The 18,727-nt window shown below is 37.5% G+C and overlaps 1 protein-coding gene across 6 annotated transcripts in view; it reads left to right on the top strand.

Annotated features, from left to right (window-relative positions):
* The window catches only part of USP22 (ubiquitin specific peptidase 22), a 111,730-nt gene that overhangs the window by 45,738 nt on the left and 47,265 nt on the right, over positions 1-18,727 (top strand). For 5 of the 6 annotated variants that reach the window (XM_074840427.1, XM_074840424.1, XM_074840423.1 and 2 more), the window contains exons 3-5: positions 8,671-8,784; positions 9,322-9,366; positions 14,216-14,317. In XM_074840427.1, the coding sequence (XP_074696528.1) occupies positions 8,671-8,784; positions 9,322-9,366; positions 14,216-14,317 (261 nt within the window). The remainder of the gene's footprint in view (positions 1-8,670; positions 8,785-9,321; positions 9,367-14,215; positions 14,318-18,727) is intronic. The other variant, XM_074840428.1, reaches the window with a different exon arrangement.

Below are 18,727 nucleotides of genomic sequence, written 5' to 3'. Positions count from 1 at the left end.
GGTAATTGTTACTCGTCTGCTACCTTGTTGGTAGTGATTAGAGCTTCACTCCTTATGGTATTGCCTGTTTGCTAACTATCTTGAAATCCTCTGGAGCTTTTGCAAACTTCAGATTTGGTTATCCTAAATTAATATGGCATCAGCACACTTTGTCATCTTCCTATATGATCTTTTCAAATGGGATTCAAGCACCTGGGGAATCTGCTGGTGGTTTCTGTCCTTGTAAAAACTCATGGTCCCTTCCTTATCTCTTCTACAGTTGGTCAGTGAAGGAAAATACATAGTAACTTAGTCCCGGAGTAGCAAGAACAGGAAGATGAGTGTGAACAGTAGCTGTAAAAGAGAGCTTAGTGCTGTAGGAAGAGTTCATCTCGAAACTGGAGCAGTGATTCTTTTACCAGTTTCCTGGTTGGGACTGAGGAATCCTAGGCAGCCACCAAATTAAGTTTTACTATTCTCTCTGAGTGAGTCTCTGTTTTTATTACATAATGAGTCTAAGTTTTTCAGGGGGATATCATATGAGAAAACAAAATTGATGGTTTTGAGTGTGGAATATTTATGTGACCTTGCTTGGTAGTTTCCCCCACATGCTTTTAATATATATCTATTTTTATCTTTTTCTTAAAGATATACATATATATATACACGCACATACACGCTTTACTTAGCTGCAAGAAAAATCACTGGTATGAGGCTTAGGAAAGTCTGTTACAGATAACCATTCTGAGTTAGGTTAGTTCAATTATGGTAGCAAAGCTCAGTGTAGACCTATTTAAACTCCTTGGTAAGGAGCCAACTCATGCATTTCAATGCTATGCCTCTGTCTGTTAGAGATGCACTCTTAACACATCAATAGTATCTGCAATAGCACGTAATGCAGTATTTGGTTGAAGTCTTGGTCTGCTCTGAGGCCCTGTTCTGGAGGTAAAGAATAGAGGTGGGTGAAATAGCAGGTCTGAGGTTCAGCAGTTAAAAGACTAAACAAGAAACAAACATCTGAAAGACTGAAGTGCAGTTCAATTTCTAAGGTGACTGGCAAACAGTTCATTTCAGAATTAGTTCTCTTAGAGCACATTTGTTAATTACTAGATCACAAACTGTTAGTTGAGGAACTGTGTTTTCTAAGTATATGCTGATGTAAGGTTCAGTCTCATACATTTGTGGTGAGAGGAACTGGGTGAGTGAGCATAATAATAATGCTCATAGAATAAGTTAGGAATTTTTGGTAGAAATCAAAAAGCTTCTACCTTCCCTAGGAAAAAAAACCCTAACTTTTTTCATCTAATTCAGAGGAAACAAAACGCTAAAGCTGGTTTCTGTACTTGAAGTTTGTCAGAGGAAAGAATCTAGTTACTCCTGTTAATGCATACCTGTCTGAAATTTAATAACAGAACACTTATGTAAGGGAATGACAGTAAAAGTTGTTTAATTTTCATTTGAGATGGAAGGTATCGACTGCAGTGTTAATTCTGCATGATGGCAGTAGAGTCGAGTTCTGCTGTAAACAGCGAAGTCTTTCATTATACTCTGTGTGGAAGGGGCAATTAAAGCGGTTCCCAGCACAGTGTACTGCAGTGCTAGAGTAGCAGTTTGGTTTTTCCTTTTGCATCTAGGCTCAGAAAGGGGTAGAAAAGGTCATCTGGGCATTTTACCAGCCTCTTGATTTGACTTCCAATGTTTTGCTTGGTGATGGTGTGGAGAAAAGGCTGTTAAGGAGATGAAGGCAAATGGAAAGCAGCATACAGTGTTTTATAGTTATGTCAGAGATGGATCGTGTCAGACTAATATGTCTTTTTGATAATATAACTGATATTCTTAGAGAAAGGAAATACACTGGACCTAATTTGTCTAGATCAAGTGAAGAATTTGACATTTTACCCCCTTGGAAATTATTACTTTAGGTAGAAGTGAAGGGATTAATATAAGAATTGTGGTGTATATGGGGCAGGATGAAGGGAGACTGATGATGAAAGCAGAGAAACTGAAAGCAGAGTAGAAGGCACGGACTTTGCTAGCAGAACCAGTCCTGGTTTACTGCTCTTTTCTAGTAATCGAAGAGAAGGAATTATATCTACATATGAAATTCATGACGATCGCAAAGTTCAGAGGTATTGCTTATACTGAGGAAGGCTAGGTAGTCCTGTGATAAGAATTAAATAACTTCATTGACTACAGTTATAAAAGTGAGATGAAGTTTGATAGTAGAAAGTACAAACTGTTTGTACTTAAACATAAATATCCTTGGGATGTCAACCAGATGATGACTGGTTTGAAGCGGAAGAAGAGGAGGAAAGTATTTTAGATATACAGGTCAGTTGTAGGGTATGGCTTTGAACCACCAATATTCCTCATAGCCATTAAAAATATCTGCTGTTCAAGGATGTATTATGCAAAGTATTGCAGGCAAATTCTCATTTGCTTATACGGTGCACGTTCCAGTGTGGCATTCCTATAGGTTGGCTCAAACTTTGAGCCAGATTGAACTCGTAAGAAGGCAGCAGGCATTTGTTCATCACAATTGTCGTCTTCTAGGAGCTGCTCACATAAGTGCAGGTAGTTATGAGCAAGCCATCTCTTAAAAGCTCCTCTTCGTATCAGAAATGACTCCTGAAGAGTTCCCTGTACACCCGAAATATTCTTAGCCCTCAGAAAGCCAACCTCCTGAATATTTACCTCCATATTGCCAACTCTGCATGCATCTGCTTGCCTCAGACCCAACTACTAACTTCTAGGCAGTTCTGGATCTTACTACTGCTTTTATTGAAAACAGTGTTTTGAGGTAAGTCTCCATTGCTGATCAAACGAGAATATGCAGATGAGTATAAGCAGTTTGCATCATACCATATGAAGCAGCACAAAACTTGGGGGCTGTGACTTGGGGATTCTTCCCCCAAATTTCTGAAAAAAAACCCAAGATTAAGTAGGTAGTGTTTAGCAGTTTCTCTCCTTTAAACCTGAATAATATTTTGTGGGATCAAGAAAAGGTGCTTTAGGCAGGAGGATTTCATTCTTTTCAGTTTTCAAAGGTTTGCTGCAAACAGGGGAACTGTTGAAGGTTGTAGGGTCAGAGAAGGACAGGGAGAAGACTGACAAAAGGCAAAATACAATTTATAATAGGAAGTGCAGCACAATGTAAGTATAGGCATGCTTCAGACTCCTCTAGTATTACTGGGTGCATGCACACATGTTTAAGTTGTGTGTGTATGACACTTGTATTTCTGAATGAGGTCAAGGAGCTGGAGCTAATATTCTGCTCATAATAATCTAACATAAAATGTTTTGACAGACCATGGTTTATCTAAATTAACAGTTAAAAACATTTCTGGTATCTAGATTCCATAGGGATACTAGGACATTTTTCCTTCATCTTACCTTTCCTGGCTTGAATTCACATGCTGATATAGGATGATACTCTAAACTAGCACAGAGGCAAGTGTATAGCATAGAGGCTGGCCATTTGGCTCCTAGTTTTATTGAAGTGGTTTGCAGGATAGTATTGGGTACTTGCTGTGTTTGAATTGCAGGCAGATCAGTCCCTTTAAACATTACAATTCTGGATCAGTATGGGGTCAGCAAGCATCTTGGAGACTTTAGAGCGCAACCTACAAAACCAGGATAGTGCTCTGGCTGCTGGTTTAAAAACAGTAGTAGTACTTAAAACCATTCTATTCTTTATCTCAAGTATTAGGAGAAGAAAATACCCTTTCTTTTAAATATTGAATGTGAGAGGGAAGGATAATGCGTAACTGTGGCTATCATTTTTAACATGTATTAAAGGATTGGGTATCTGATGCTGCATTTTTGACAACAAAAGAAGTTTGGTTTTGTTGTTTGGTTGTTGTCCGTCCCCCCCCCCCCCCCCCCCCCCCCCCCGAAAGTAAGTACCTGTAATTCTCAGTGGTTTCAATGGAAGCTAGGTTGGGTCACCATTTAGCAGGACTAGCCTTTTTTTTTCTTTCGATCTGTGACTAGGAGACTTGATAAGGCTGTGATCACCTTGATAGAGACTGAGAGGGTAAGAGAAAAGAATGAATAGCCTTTAATGTGCCTGCTCAGTAGTTTCTGGCAAAAACTAAGTTGATTGATGCATCAGATGAGTCTGCTAGTATGTTTGGCCTCTTTTTTAGGGGGCGGGTGTGTTTTTTATGTTCTGGGTTTTTGGGAGGAGTTTGGGTTTTTTGTTTCTTTCTTACTGAGATTAGTGTGATTTTCTTACTTGTATCAGTAAACCTTTATCTTACTAGTTTAGGAATTCTGACCCGTGATGCAGGTTCCAGGTGCCAGGAAAACAGGAGGAAGGCAATCAGATACTTGTTGTGTGCTAATAGATACAAGAACAACTGGAGAGCTGGCTGAAGCTTGGCAAATCACTTCTTGTGAACTTGAGACTATTATCTGAAACTGGTTTAATCATTAACGCTTAAAGTGAGAAATTAGGGAGTATAAATTAGCTTAGGATGTTGACTTAGAATACTGTCTAAAAGAATTACCAATTTGGTCTCCTTTGTTAGAGAAGTTGAACAAAATGTAGGTGACTTGCATAGAATATGAGTGTGTGTTATTTCAGGTTGATACCATGCCATGATTGAGTCACAGAAATTCACAGTGCAGTTAATTTCAGTAAAGGTAAAAATTAATCTGAATTCTGAGTTGCTGTGTGTTTTGTTCTACCTGAATGCAACCAGTGTTCCAAGGATGATGATACCAAAATAATGACTCACAAATAAGCCATGTCTGATGGAAGGCTGTCATATATTATGGTGAAATATCCCATTTTCAACTGAGCAATGTTAGTTCTGTTCACCTGGGTCTTTTGAAAGCCAAACCTACAGGTTTCTTAACTGGATGAGACGTGCGCGCACGCACATGCACGCTTTGGACGTGGCACGGTTCCCTGCTTTTTTACATATTGTTGTTATGTTCCCATCATCTCTGGTCTCTTAACATTTTCACAAGGACGTCAGTGGATATATTTGGCAAAGTAAAGCACTTGGGCTTAAACAAAACACTTAACTTGGCTCCCAGATGGAGAGTTTGAAGACCTTTTGCTGCTTAAATTTAAACTTTCACCCCTGAGCTGTTGTGTTTTGAAACTTATTGTCACTTGCACCAGTTGATAAAAGTTGCTCTGATTCCCACATGATCATCTGTGATGCCTCATTGTTTCTCCAGGCTGATACCTTATTTTTCATTTAAAAATAAGGTATTGTTTGACTTTCTCTCTTGTGTTGCAGCTGCATAGAATTTTGTATATGAAGGGGTATGAGGAGATCTGACTTTGAAATAAGGGTAGTCTATTGTCAGCATAGAAGGTATAAAAGCAAAGAAAAATGTTGCATTCCAAGAGGCCTTTTCATTCTTAAATTACTTTGCCTGTGATCCACAAGTAGGTATTTTGAATTACTAAACCAGGAAACTAGATTAATCAAATTTAATAAAATGACATTATGATTCTTTTAAATTTCTTCTGATTCTTCCCAATGAAAGAAAAAAAAGTATTTCTACTGAATACATGTTTTATTTTTTCAGTGCAATCAATTCTGTATATATATTAAGATAAAACTGAAGTAAAAGACACTGATTTTGCCCCCTCCGGAGAGGGGTAGTAGTAGTGTTAGGAAAAGCAGATACTGGAAGGTAGGAGTAGCAGCCATTCTGGAGGAGCCTCCTAAAAGATTTGTTCATTGTGAGGAATGTGGGGCATCACGGCAGAGTTGGCAGTGGATTAATGTGAAACATCTAGGCATTGTTTCTAGGTTAGTAGTTCCCAAACATTTTATGAATGAGGCCTGCTTGTGTTAGTTTTGTGATCCCAAATATTAATGCAAAAGATGAAATTCATTATATGTGCATTCTCATACTTTACTGTTGTGGTTTTTAATTAATTTTATGGTCACGTGTGTCATTTTGGGGTAGAGCTTTGCAGCAATTTATTTAAAAAAAAAAAAGTTTTAGCCTTTTGGTAACAGTGAGGTGAAATTTGTGTTTGAAATCCTTTGAGGGAGAAAGTTTTGTATGGACTTTGTCCTTTTGATGTGCTGTAAGTTCAGTTAGTGCTCATGAATTTCTTGCTTTGGAAGAACTTCTGTAAGGAAGACAGTCCCATCAGTGGTTCCTCGGTTGGGAACCCTCTGCCCAGTGCCTGCCAGGCCCTGCAGACCGGCTCTGCAAGCACAGTGGCTCACCAGAGTGACTTGGTAGTGGATATTTTACACTTTGCCCTAAAGAAAACATTCTTTTTGAGCTCAAGATGATGAGAATAAGAAAGTTAAAGTATATTTCAAGGGCAAAATTCAAATTATACTAATTTGAAACAATTAATTTACAAGCTGTACTAGTGGACTCTTTTTTTCCTAGGATCCTGAAATTGAGCAGCCGTGTTTTGGCTTTCATGAGAAACTCCTGCCCTTCCTTTGTGCTGTAACCAGGCCTTTATGGCCTCCTTGTCACTGGTGCTTGAGGTAATTTGTCCAAAACCTGTTGCAGTCTTTTTAATGACATTGAAAGTGTTGGCATATATACAACTGTATTGTTCACATAAGTGTGCTGGAGAGAGGACATTTTCTCAAGAGTCCTTAATCAGGCGCTGGACAATTATGGCTTTTACTCCACCAGTGTTTCTGTTAAACTTTCTGATTCTTTACACCAGAAATTCATTCTGCTCTGAATAAGTGGTTTGTGTAAGGTGGTCTCTTGTTGGTTTTGATCTTGACATCTATACTTCATCCCTCATGCATGTAAATCCAGAAAACTAAGAAAAGTAAAGAATCCTCTGAGCGAAACAGATGCCTACCCATTCCAATGGGAGATTGAAAGTATCAGCACTCAGTCCTATTTATTTAATATTCTGCCAGCCGTGTTCTATTATTTGGAGGGGAGGGAGGCTGTTTGTCAGATATTTTAAAAAATACATGGAGAACAAGATTTGATTTTGTTTTTTGAAACCAATACTTTGGATTTTCAACAATTCTGTGTTGAAAACTGTGCATAACTGGTAGTGAAATAAATAATGGAGTAAATATGGTGTAATTCTACTACTCTGTAGCTTGTGATTCCTCCCCGCCAATTACATAGTGTTTTATAGCTCCACAGCGACTAAGATTCTTATCCCCTTCTGTGATATTCTGCTAAAGGAGTTTATTAAGTCCTCCAGGCACCTGGGTGAAAATTCTGGTGTTGGGACATTACATAAGGTAACGCAAGAGTCCTTACCCTCTTCTGCAAACCGATTGTGGCCCAAATAGTCAAGATAGAAGAATGAAGCATGTAAGCAAGATGACAGCCAATAGACGTTATGTGAACTTGTTTAAAGTAATTGTTCTCTTTATTACATCATAGGAGAAGTGACAAACTTTGACATAATCATTGAAAAAAGTGATTTTGAAAGAGGAGGAGGAGGAAAAAAGGGTGCATAGGACTAAAGGAGAAGGGGTAGAGGCTGTGAAGGATGGATGAGCTGTGGTTAGGAAGAAACCTTGCCAAGTTTACCAACCTTACTGAGAAACCTTACCATGAGCAGTGGCCCGCTACCAGGGAGCACAAAGGCTTTACCTTTGTTGGCCTGCTGAGACCGACAGCAGAATTCCTGCTGCGTGGCATACGGCTTGGTTTATTTATGACTTCAGAGTAATCCAGTGCTGTTTCTTGCTGGCCACCTAATGTGGTAATGGTTTCCATTGTTTAAAACAAGTTCCCACTGTACTGAGACTATTTTAATAATGCTACTTATCTGGAAATAAAAATAATTTGGAAGTAAAATAAATGGAGGATATACTCTTGAGGGAGACTGGTGATGTGTTTCTCAGCTGTCAGCTAGATGCAGATTGTATTTTAGTAGCTGGCTAAGAATTTGTTAGTGCCCACTGATTTTTTTTTTTCCCTTTTGTGGCTTTTTTCCATATCTGTGTACTGAAAATCAGCAATTTGCTGTGATTAGTTTGCACTTCTTCCTCAGTATATGTTGAAGCAAAATGTCATTTCCCAGTTAGTTGATTTATTTAATTTCTTGGCTTTGTTTTGTTTAGGGTTGTGTAAGAAAAATATTTTTAACATTGCTCAGTGTTTATATGTCCATTCTAAAAGGGCGTGTGGAAGGAGAGAAATTGAGACACGTGTCACCTGTGGAATAAGCTACTCCAGAAAACCATTCCCCTGGACAAGTATCTTTTGAGTTTTCAGTGCTGTCCTCTGTTTGAGCCTTCACTTGGATTTTAAATAGGTGCTTTCTGATTATTTTAATGGCTTTAAATAGAAGTTCCTGAAGTCTTAGAAAAAGACAGTTCAAACTTAAATACAAAATCTTACAGTACTTGTTCTGCATGTATTCTAGTCAGTCACTGTAATTATGCCTTTTGGTTACTTATGTCTTTGAAAGGTATATTGTGAATTACAAATAACTTCAAGGCACCTAATGCTTTGTTGTCTTGCACAGTTTTCTTGCTGTGCCAGAAGCAACTGAATAACTCATATTGTACTGGAAAAATTTCTGGTTTTTTCTCTCTTTTTTTTTTTTTTTTTTTTTTCCCCTCCAGATTCTAAGGTACAGATTTTACTTTTTGTGGACTGCTGAGAAGAAAGAGTGCCTGACTTGGAAGCCTGCTTTAAAATGTCTTCTAGTTTATGAACTCACATCTTTTTTTCCTCCTCCCCAACTTCCCTTCTGTTTTGCAGCCATAGACCTTTTGTATGGGGGTATATACTGCTTTATGTGTCAAGATTACATATACGACAAAGACATGGAACAAATTGCCAAAGAAGAACAACGAAAAGCTTGGAAATTACAAGGTTTGGTTTTCCTGCCTGAATTTCTTGTTTCTGTTTTTAATCATACCTGTCCCTACCATTTGTCAATGGCAAAAAACAGTAAGGGGAAGAAAGAGGTCTTTAGAGATAGTAGTGCAGGCCGTGGGAGAGAGAGAGATGTCTAGCTATTACTTTCTAGGAGTTAGACTGTTAGTTTAACATGTGCGCCACACCTAATTGTAGCAAAAATATTTTATTTTTAATTGCAAAACAATATAAAAATATCTAACATTAATCCTGCAAAACTTGCATAATATCAGTCAGATTTGTATTAGGTAGAAAATGTAACAGTCTGCTCCTTTAGGCTAATTTAGGTGATACAGGCAATAAATCTGTTCCCCTCACATGAAATGCCACCTTTGTGTGTGATTTTTTTTTTTTAATAGAACGTGCCAGCTTGCTTACACACCTGTGCTTTCATGGTACACGCACAGTATCTATGTAGAAATATTTACACACAAATATATGTACACACATTTGTTTTATTCAGTTTGCTTTCCCTAATTTTTTCTTTTTTAGCCTTCACCCCAACAGTGGTTTCTCACTACCAGTGTACAATGACAGGTAAGAGGCGTGGGCTGGCGACGCACTTCACTAACAAGCGTCCCTTTGCTGATTATCCTGCCATTTTAGACATGAATCACAGTTAAGAATGCCAGTTTTATCGTGCAAATTGTTTTCCTCTTGTTTGGATATGTTCCAATGATTGAATAATTACAGCAGACTTGATTTCATATGCCCTTTCCTTGATAGAACTACTTCAAAACAAACCTTTTCTCTTTTTTTTTTTTTTTTGAAAGGAAAGGAAGTAGCATTTATCTTTAACTGAATAGTTTTTAAGCATCTGTTTTAAAAGCTTGCCATCTTCCATTTCCAGTGGCCTCTAGGGGGTATGTTTTCTTAAAGTGGGAAAGTCTGTATTTGAAGACAGACAACTTCTGTCTAGTAATGTCTCTTACTGAATCCATGGCATCCTGTTTCAATGTGACAGCCTTAGTCAGGGCTGATATGACTTCAAACCATTCTTAACCTCATTTCCAATTTTAAAAATAGCAGCTAACATTGTATTAACTAGAGCTTTTCTGATGGCGTTTCAAAAGTATGGCTGCTTTTACTTCGTTCCTACTGCAGATCCCATTCTATTTTCTGCTTACTGCCGATTTTATGGGAGTTGAGTCAGAGGAAAAGGAGGATAGTGAGATTGCCAGTGAGCCTTAGAACAAGAAAATAAAGTTTAGAATGCTTAACACAAAGCGCTGGTTTTCAAAGCGAGAGAAAATGGAAACGTTTTTAAACCTTTCATTTAGGTTTATGCATGTCTTCTGAAAACTCCTTCAAACCCTTATAAACCCTGTTGTTTTGGGCACCAGATTAACTACAAAAACATAACACTTCTTCATGATGCTATAGAAGAGGAAGGCACTCCAGTTCCTTATTTTTGAATATGTGAATTCAAGAGCAATTTCTTAACTGTTGTCCTTAGCAAAGATATGTTTGTGCTTTCTGGACTGAGATGCAGCCAGTTTGTTCTCCAGTGGACATCAGGCCTCTGTAGTTTATATTCTAGGGTAATTGCCACTACAAGATTGTTCATCTTGTTATCTTGGACCACAGAGTTGTGCGGTGAAGGGAAGAGTCACCGAGAGGAACTGCCAGGCGGAAAACCTTCTCTGTACTGGTTAACTGACTAATGAATGGCACATTAAACACATAAATATACATATAAAATTGCATATTTATATGCATATGCACATTGCAACTTCTTTCCCCAGAGAACAAATCTGTAGTGAGCAATGAAGATATAAAATGAAGGAATAGACAATAATACACTTTAAATTACTGCAGTACACAGTACAGAAATTTTTTTTTTACAGTCATGGCATAGGAGCTTGTGTTCTATGGCTTTGCTCTGTGAAACCACGTGTGTTTCCCTGCATGCTTATCTAAGGAGTGAGAAAGGGAGGTACAGGGGAGAAATAATGGAGAGCTATGCCTTCTTTTTTCCTTCTTTCTCCATTGCTTCAATCCATCCCCTCCTTTCCATAGAGACTCATGTGAACGATTATAAAGGGGGAGGGAACCCTTCTTCCTCCAAACTGAAGGTCAAGATGAGTACAAACCCCAAACTCAGTGTCTTGGTTCATTATTTCTACCACAGAGTGAGTTTACCTCAGATAGTGTTGCCAACTTAAAGAACTTAAGAATCCAGTCTGCAAAAACTGAGATTGGCTTAAAAATTGGAAGTGTCAATGTTGTATATTCTCAAACTTCTATCCACAGTGCTTGAAGGGTATTAGTATAGACTTCAGTAGATGCTCACATAACAACATGATGCCTGGAGAAAAAACTTTAAGAAAAACCCCAAATATCATGAGATTCATTTCATACTCTTGTAATATTAACTCTTAGTGTGATGAGTTCCCGTGTCCAGCTGTAGTTCAGGGTTGTATGATATAACTCTGAACAAGTTGCAACTCCACCATTTTTTTTCCTCTGGTATTGAATATTCTTTAATAATGAGGGAGGTGAGAATACACGGAGCCCTTCATTCCAATTAATGTTTGGCTTTTTGGGAGGGAGGAAAAAGGGGGATCTGGTAAAGTATAGCAAAATAAACAATCTATATTAATGATTACTTGCAAAATTGTGACTTTTATAAACCAGAGCCTTCATCGCCTTTTCCTTCACTCATCTATATATGCCTGATTGATAAATTCTCTGAAAAATGAAAATTTGTGTATTTGACCTAATAAAACTAATTCTTGGATGGAGATTTCACATGCTGACTTGAATCTCTGGCTATTTTATAGCATCATTTTTAAAATGATGAATTTTCACTCCTATAACGCTACTTTCCTTTAACTGTAAATTATAACCTGTGCATGTTTTGCAAATCTTTTGTTTAAGGTACTTTATATTGGAGTTTTTGGCATGTTTGTGGGTGTTATTAAACCTTTTATTAAACCTTTTTCCTTCTTTGTTGTTTGTTTTTTTAAACTCTTAAACACCGAACCATTCCTAATAAATGGTTCTGTCTTTTTTTCCCAAATTTTCAAGAGTAATAAAACCTCAGTATTCTTGTTAAATTATATAGCCGGAACAGAACACTTTTTAATTTCTGTTTCTGACTTAACTTGTGCTCTTTCTAGTGAAAGGCTTCTGTAAGAAAGTTTTCTGTCTGTTTTGCTGTGTTTGTTGTGGCATTAACTGTACGTGGTTTTCTGTCTGGTTTAATTTCTTTTTAATTGAACAATATTTGATTCACCCAGAATTGTGCAAAGTAATCCAGTCTGTCATGTTTAACTTGACGTCAAGAGTTACTCTTGTGAAATGCTTTGGTCCCCATCCTCTATAAGCATTTAAGCTATATAATTATATATAGATATATATAAATATATATGAATAGCCCCGCTGACATTATGTGGAACTATTGCATGCCTAAGTTGAGCGCACATGTGTTTCCAGGTGTGAAGTTTGTTATATTTGATTTAAACCAGGATTTAAACATATCCAAGGTTTTTTTTTATTATGAAACTTCATCCCATTGTCAGATTATACTAACTGTGTTTGGCCATGTCTAAAACTACAGTGAACCCAAATGCAGGAGTTCAAGTTTACAGCTGGCCAGTGCAATAGCTGGTACTAACACCGTGGTGAAAATTATTTCGAGCTTTTTTTACAAAGCAATTCATACAAATTTCTAAGGGAGTATTACAAATACAAAAAGGGTTGCTGAAGACATGTAATATAAAACTTGTTGCAAGCCAATGTTCTGTCATATGTGAACTGTCCATATGTGCGTCTCTAAAGTTGCTTCATCCGTTTGCCTATGCGTACTGTATAGTGTATTCAAAGCATTGCAGCTGTTTTATCTCATCAATCTGTTACACAGTAATTAGTTTCCTTTTCTGTTTTCCTGGGTGTGTAGCTTGATGCTGAACCTTGGATAAAGGAAAGGGACTATATGATTCTGGTATTCTTTCTTATGCTTCTTGCATAATCTATTGTTGAATCAAATAAAGCGAGAGATGGGTGCATCCATGTAAATAAGAATTTTCTAGTCCTCAATCTGAAAATGAGACCTTTTATTACTAGAACCTGGAGGGTCAGTAGTAACTATGACTTGAACATTTTTGGGTGGGTAGCTTCTGACAAGCATAGCTATTTCTGAAAATGAAGATCAAAGAGCTATTAAAATTTAATGTATATTATGCAGAATGTGTAAGCCTCTAGCTATATTTTCTACTCTCCTTTTCATATGTATGATTTATAATTTATTTTCTGTAGCACAGCACTGTTTCTGCTTCTCGCATTCTGTGAAAAATAACTCTTAATTGACTTTAATCCTCAGTTTTAGAATAGATTGCTTGTCATCTTATTATTCTTTATTTTTAATGCCAAGATGCTTTTGTGACTCACTGTAACTGACCTTGCATAGTAATTTCTCTGTGCTACATAGAATGCTGCAGCAGTGCATAGCTGGTCAGCACAAGTCGTCACTGTTGTGTTTCTCTTGTATCAGATTTACACTGAACACAACTCTGTGCTTACTTCAGATCTATTCTCTGTACTACTTACCTGACTCATTTCTACTGTGCTTTCCTTTGAACAAAAGAAATGTATTGGAAATACAGTGTTGATGTTTAAAGAGAATAATGATAGATTTTAGCTGCAGCTCATGAGAAGGGGTAGTTAAGTATTTGGAGAGTTTTGGTTGGTTGGTGGGGGGAGGGTTATGTTTAAACCTACTACTAATTGTATTTTTAGGTATTGTTAGATATGTCAGTAAAGTGAGTCTCAAGTATTAGAACTTGATAATATCCAGTCCTATGTCAGTGGTTATAAGGAGAGCTCATATTCTGTAGTAGTATATCCTAAGACATATAGTAACTGTTTAGTATATTGAATTACTAATTCTGCTGCTCGTCTGTAAAGATTAAGTCTGTATCTGTCCATTAAGTTGGGTCAGTTTTGATTTATTCAATAACTTGTCAAAGTTCAGTGATGAGACTGTTATCCCATATCTTCTCCTAAAATCACATGGTGGTTCTGTCATTGACCTCTGAGCACAAAGAAATGCATTTTTGAGTAATAGCGGATTTATTCTTGTGCTGGAATTCTTTTTGACTGAACGGAGGATTATAATCCAACAATGGAAAATTTATTTGGGCTAGGTATTCTTTATAAGTAAAGAAGTACTTTTCTTTTTTTCTTTTAGCTCTTATTTGTTGGAAGATTGGTTGATATCTTTCTGAACGTTATTTGTTGGGGGGTGTAAAAAGAAATCAGTCTCTTGTAGTTGTACGTAGATTGAATCTAACTTAATGGACAGCATGTTAAAAGTTTTTACTTGAACAGAGTTTTTAATCCTTTTACTAAACAACTTCCTGAAACTTTCTTTTCGTCTGCTTAGGCATTGGAGAGAAGTATTCAACATGGGAGCCAACCAAACGAGAGTTAGAATTGCTACGACACAACCCCAAGCGGAGAAAAATAACCACGAACTGCACCATAGGTAAGTTCTAGAAATCCTTTCCAAAGCCAATTCTCAGCCTCTTGTATGTTCAAATTTCTGTGTTGGTTTTCCATAAATGTTTTTACCCTGAGGCAATTCTAGAGGATTTCCTTAACCATTAGGATTACAAAATAAGTTTATTTTACACTTTCTTTCTCACTGTAGAAGGATATCTGCTCTGTCATGTCAGGTACTGATGATGTTTCATCTATTCAACAGCTACAAAACAGAACTTTTTTTGACAATCTGCATTTAGAGACTTTAATAGAAATCAGTGAGGGTTATCTCAATTCAGTCTTCATCAGATATCCCATGCAGGTGTATGAAGGGAAATCCTGTAGTTGGGATGTATCCTTAACTATTGCAGTCTATTGGCAAATCTGGTTTTAGCAGACAGAATGAGCACAGTGATGTCTTTCTGCTTCATTTTCTAAACTCTAAATGGGGTCTCTTCAATTTCATATTGACTCTGAAAAAATGCAATTTGTTCTCCAGTGTATGTCAAATAGCAGTTTTGAAATGCATATCAAATGTTGAACGTTTAGAGTTCAGTAGTCTGGAGCAAAGAATTCTCTGAAATGCGGGCATATCTACTTACAGCTGGAGAGTATTTGGGTAAGGGTGATGGAAATGAACAGCATTTTCCAATTTTTTTCTGTTGTTTTTAGGTTGGGGGAGTAGGGGGTTAAAACCAGCTTCCGGCCAAGCTCTAATGAAGATTATTGGGCATTTTCCTATACTGTTAAATACACAGTAACATTTTAATGGTGAAGATACAAGGTTGGAGATGTAGCTGTAGAGAGTGGAAGTAGGAAACTGTCTGGAAAGTTTTTTCCTGATTTTTAAGCTACTTACTGTTTTGAGTGCGTCACGCTTTCAGCACATTTGCTTTTGTCAAAATACGCTGAACATAATTGTTAAAACTTTCTAATGTCGTGTTTCTAATACAGTAAGTCATATTTAATCCAAAATATGTGTATATTTATTTTGAAAAATGGACTGAGAAGCACAGAGTAAGTTGTAGTAAGTTGAAAATGTGTATAGAATGGTAATTCCAAAGGAGGGACCTATGCATTTGCAATAATGGAACAGAAAAGACAGTCGGAAAACATCTGGACTTTGGAAACTTCAAGCAGCCTAGGAAAAAAATAACCAGGCAAAGATTGCTTGCATCATGCACACTGGGATTTTGTGTTTTATGAAACTCCAGTATATTTTGTAAAGACTCTTACAAATTACTTAAGATAATAGAACTGCGCAGGGAAAGAAAAGTTTGTTAGAATTTTGAAGGTGAATGTGACCTTTCTGAGGAATTGAAGCACATTTCTGTGTTTCTTTTTCCAATTTGAAGGAATGCCATGCCTGCTCTTAAAGGATTTTAAATTTTTCAGTCTGTTTAAAAAGGACATGTCTGGTTGCATGAAATCTCATACAACACTGCATGGGCGGGGGAGTGCTCATGAAACACAGGGGATAAGGGAAATGACTGATCTCTTTACTTCTGCAGGCATGCTTTTAATAATTTCTCCTACCGAGCCCTGGAGCTGTCTATGTGCTGAGATTTAGAAAGAGAAAAAAAAAAATCAAAGCACCCAGGAGACATAATGCAGTTTTGGGCTACAGTTAAAAGCAAAAGACTAGCTTTCTTTCACAAAAATACATTGGGGGTTTAGCTGAAGGAAGAAAAGACCTGCCATTGTCCTTGAGCCTTTTCTCTCCATCTAACCTGCTGCTAAATATATATCTGCTTCAGAGTCTTTTTCCCTTCACTTTCCTCACGTTGACTTGTCTGTTTGCAGTTTCAGATCAGTGAAGAGCCTATATGCAGACTGAAATGCTGCAATTATCTGGACATTCCCATTTCTCTTTTTTTGTAATACTCAATTCTTTTGACATCAACTTTTTATCAATCCCATAGCAGATATTAGTGAATCCAGTTTATCTTCTGAGGTAGGTAAATGGCTCAGAGAATAGGCATAATGTCCAGTTTTTATTGGTTCTGAAAATGAAGATGATGTTGATAACCGTCTGTAATAAGCATTGCACATCTGTTGATCAGTTCTGTTTACAAAAGAGTCTGTTAAAGCATAACCATCTGCCATTTATGTATAAAATGCTCTCTGCAAAGCTGTTTTAAGAGGAAGGCCAGGGGTGTTTGCTGCTCTCTGTCTTACCTCCAGAGATACACTGATGTCAGTTGGGAGACAGCATGTTTAACTGCTCTGCGATGACCTTCTGAAAGGGTTATGTGCCAATGCCTGTTTCAGCATTTGTGCAAGACAAGTGCATTAGTATTTATAACTAAAAGTAGGTGGGACAATACTCTGAAACCTTGACAGGCATGGCCTTGAAAGGATACTTAACTTGTATGTGAAGGGCTCACATATGATTGAGTGCTAATAATAAAATACGTTAAACCTGATTTTATTCATATCTAGAACACACTTAAGTGGTAAAATATGTTTTATAGTTTTCTGTACATCTGTATTATTTGCATGACACTCATTTAGGTGAATGTTTTACTCTGACAGATCTTTCTTTGTACATAAAGGGATTTTTTTTTATTCCAGATTTGTAGCAATCTCATGATGCTTCTCAAACAGCTGGATGTATCTGGTACTTTTTGAGCTGTTTGAACTTTTATACAGCTGCGGGATCCTTTGTCTTTCATTGGCACCATAAATTAAATCTGAAGAATACTCAGTCATGAAATGAATGTGTTATAATGGAGGATTGAACTGGTAGTTCATTAGAGGAAGTACTGTGCAAAACTCCTAGCTTTTGATTTAGTGAAATGAAATTATGTTTCCACTTACGCGACAATTTGAAACCCATTGAAGAAGGAACTTCTTGTTCACATTCTCAGAAAAAAAACCCCAAAAACTCAACAAAAAACCAACAACAAAACCCCATGAATTTTGCTTGGTTCTCTTTTAAAATGGTGTGTGTTTCCATCTCATAGATATTTTTCCAGCTAGTAAGAAGATAGAGTAGGTAGCTTTGCTTGAATCACTATTTAGTCATTGAGCAAATTGCTTTTAAATGAGAACTCGATCGGGCACTGCTACAGGCTATAGAAACTGTGCTGATTCCTGCCTGTCGGGATATACACTAAGGGCTGTTCCCAGCGTTGCACATAAGTGTCTTCAGAGTGACTCTGAACACACTGTTAACCTCGTGGAAATGTTGAGCTATCTACATGCAAGAAGTCATGATGAAAAATCCTCGCATAGTGTGAATTTTGTGGGGCATTTCATATTCTGATTTTCTATCAGACTTGAAAAGTTGATGGAGTTTCTGTACTTCAGGACATTCGAGAAGAGTGTGTAGTCTACTCAGACCCTAAACATATGCTCGTTGGTAGCAGTATCAGGTCAAGACATTCTCAGACCTTGTGCCCCAGGTGCTATAGCATGCTGCCTTTTTCATTGTGCTGGCATGGTTGTTTTCAGCTGAACTAGATCAGGCTGAAGGGATGGCATGTTCTGGGGAATGCAGAGGGTGAATGGAAAGTAAAAAATTCCTAAATTATTGTATGTTCTCAGCACCAGTACTGAATCATGGCCTCGACTATTCAATTCATAGAATATTTGAATTCACAGAAATGCTCATCTTGATTTTGGGTTGAAGCTGGTGTTTCAACCATCCTATAAACACCAAAACTTTTATATGGATAATTAGATAAGACTTAACAATTATTAAATTAGATTCTAACAGTGTAAAAGGAAAATCTATTTTTTTCAGTCTCTTCTTGCCTGTGAAGAGGCTGCCCCTCAGCAAGTGAGGGTAGTGACCCAGCTCTAAGTTCACAAGCAAATTTTTTATTATGGGGTTGGACTAGAAGCGAAAGTGATACAGTGTCTTTCGGGAACTGTTTTCCAAAGCTTGTCTTGCTCTGCTATCATTAATACCCCCAGCAGATCAGTTCTCCTGAGTACGTGAAGTATTAGCTTGGGATCAGCTGGTCTCTGATTAGCATATGAAGTGACTTTGTGGCTAAAGATTGGTATATTAACAATAGGAAGAATTAGACTCCCAAGGCACATGGGTAATTAGCAGGAGCCACCTGGGATTCCCATTTGCAGTGTTGCAAAAAGGCAGAGGGGATAGCCTTTATAGGAGACTGAGCAAATCCTTTTCAGAAAGAATGATGAGGTGTGGGGGAGGTGGCAAAAACAATAGCTACATGGGAGTAGCAGGTGGTTTTTGCAGCTGTGCAACGCTAAGCAGTGTGATGTGACAAAGAGCAGCATGAGTGGAATAAATATTGCAGCAAAGCTCCCATGTAAAGGTGGCAAGGGAAGAGGAACAGTGGCCTGGAAAATATTTCTGTTCTCTAGACAAGCTACAGGAGCATTTCCGCTTCTGTAGAAGTAGCGGTAACTTGAAGGTATTGAAGACTGCATTAGT

Source organism: Strix aluco, chromosome 15, assembly GCF_031877795.1.
Source record: "Strix aluco isolate bStrAlu1 chromosome 15, bStrAlu1.hap1, whole genome shotgun sequence".
NCBI lineage: Eukaryota > Metazoa > Chordata > Aves > Strigiformes > Strigidae > Strix > Strix aluco.
The sequence above is the reverse complement of the archived record's forward strand: the minus strand, read 5'-3'. Positions and strand labels throughout refer to the sequence as shown.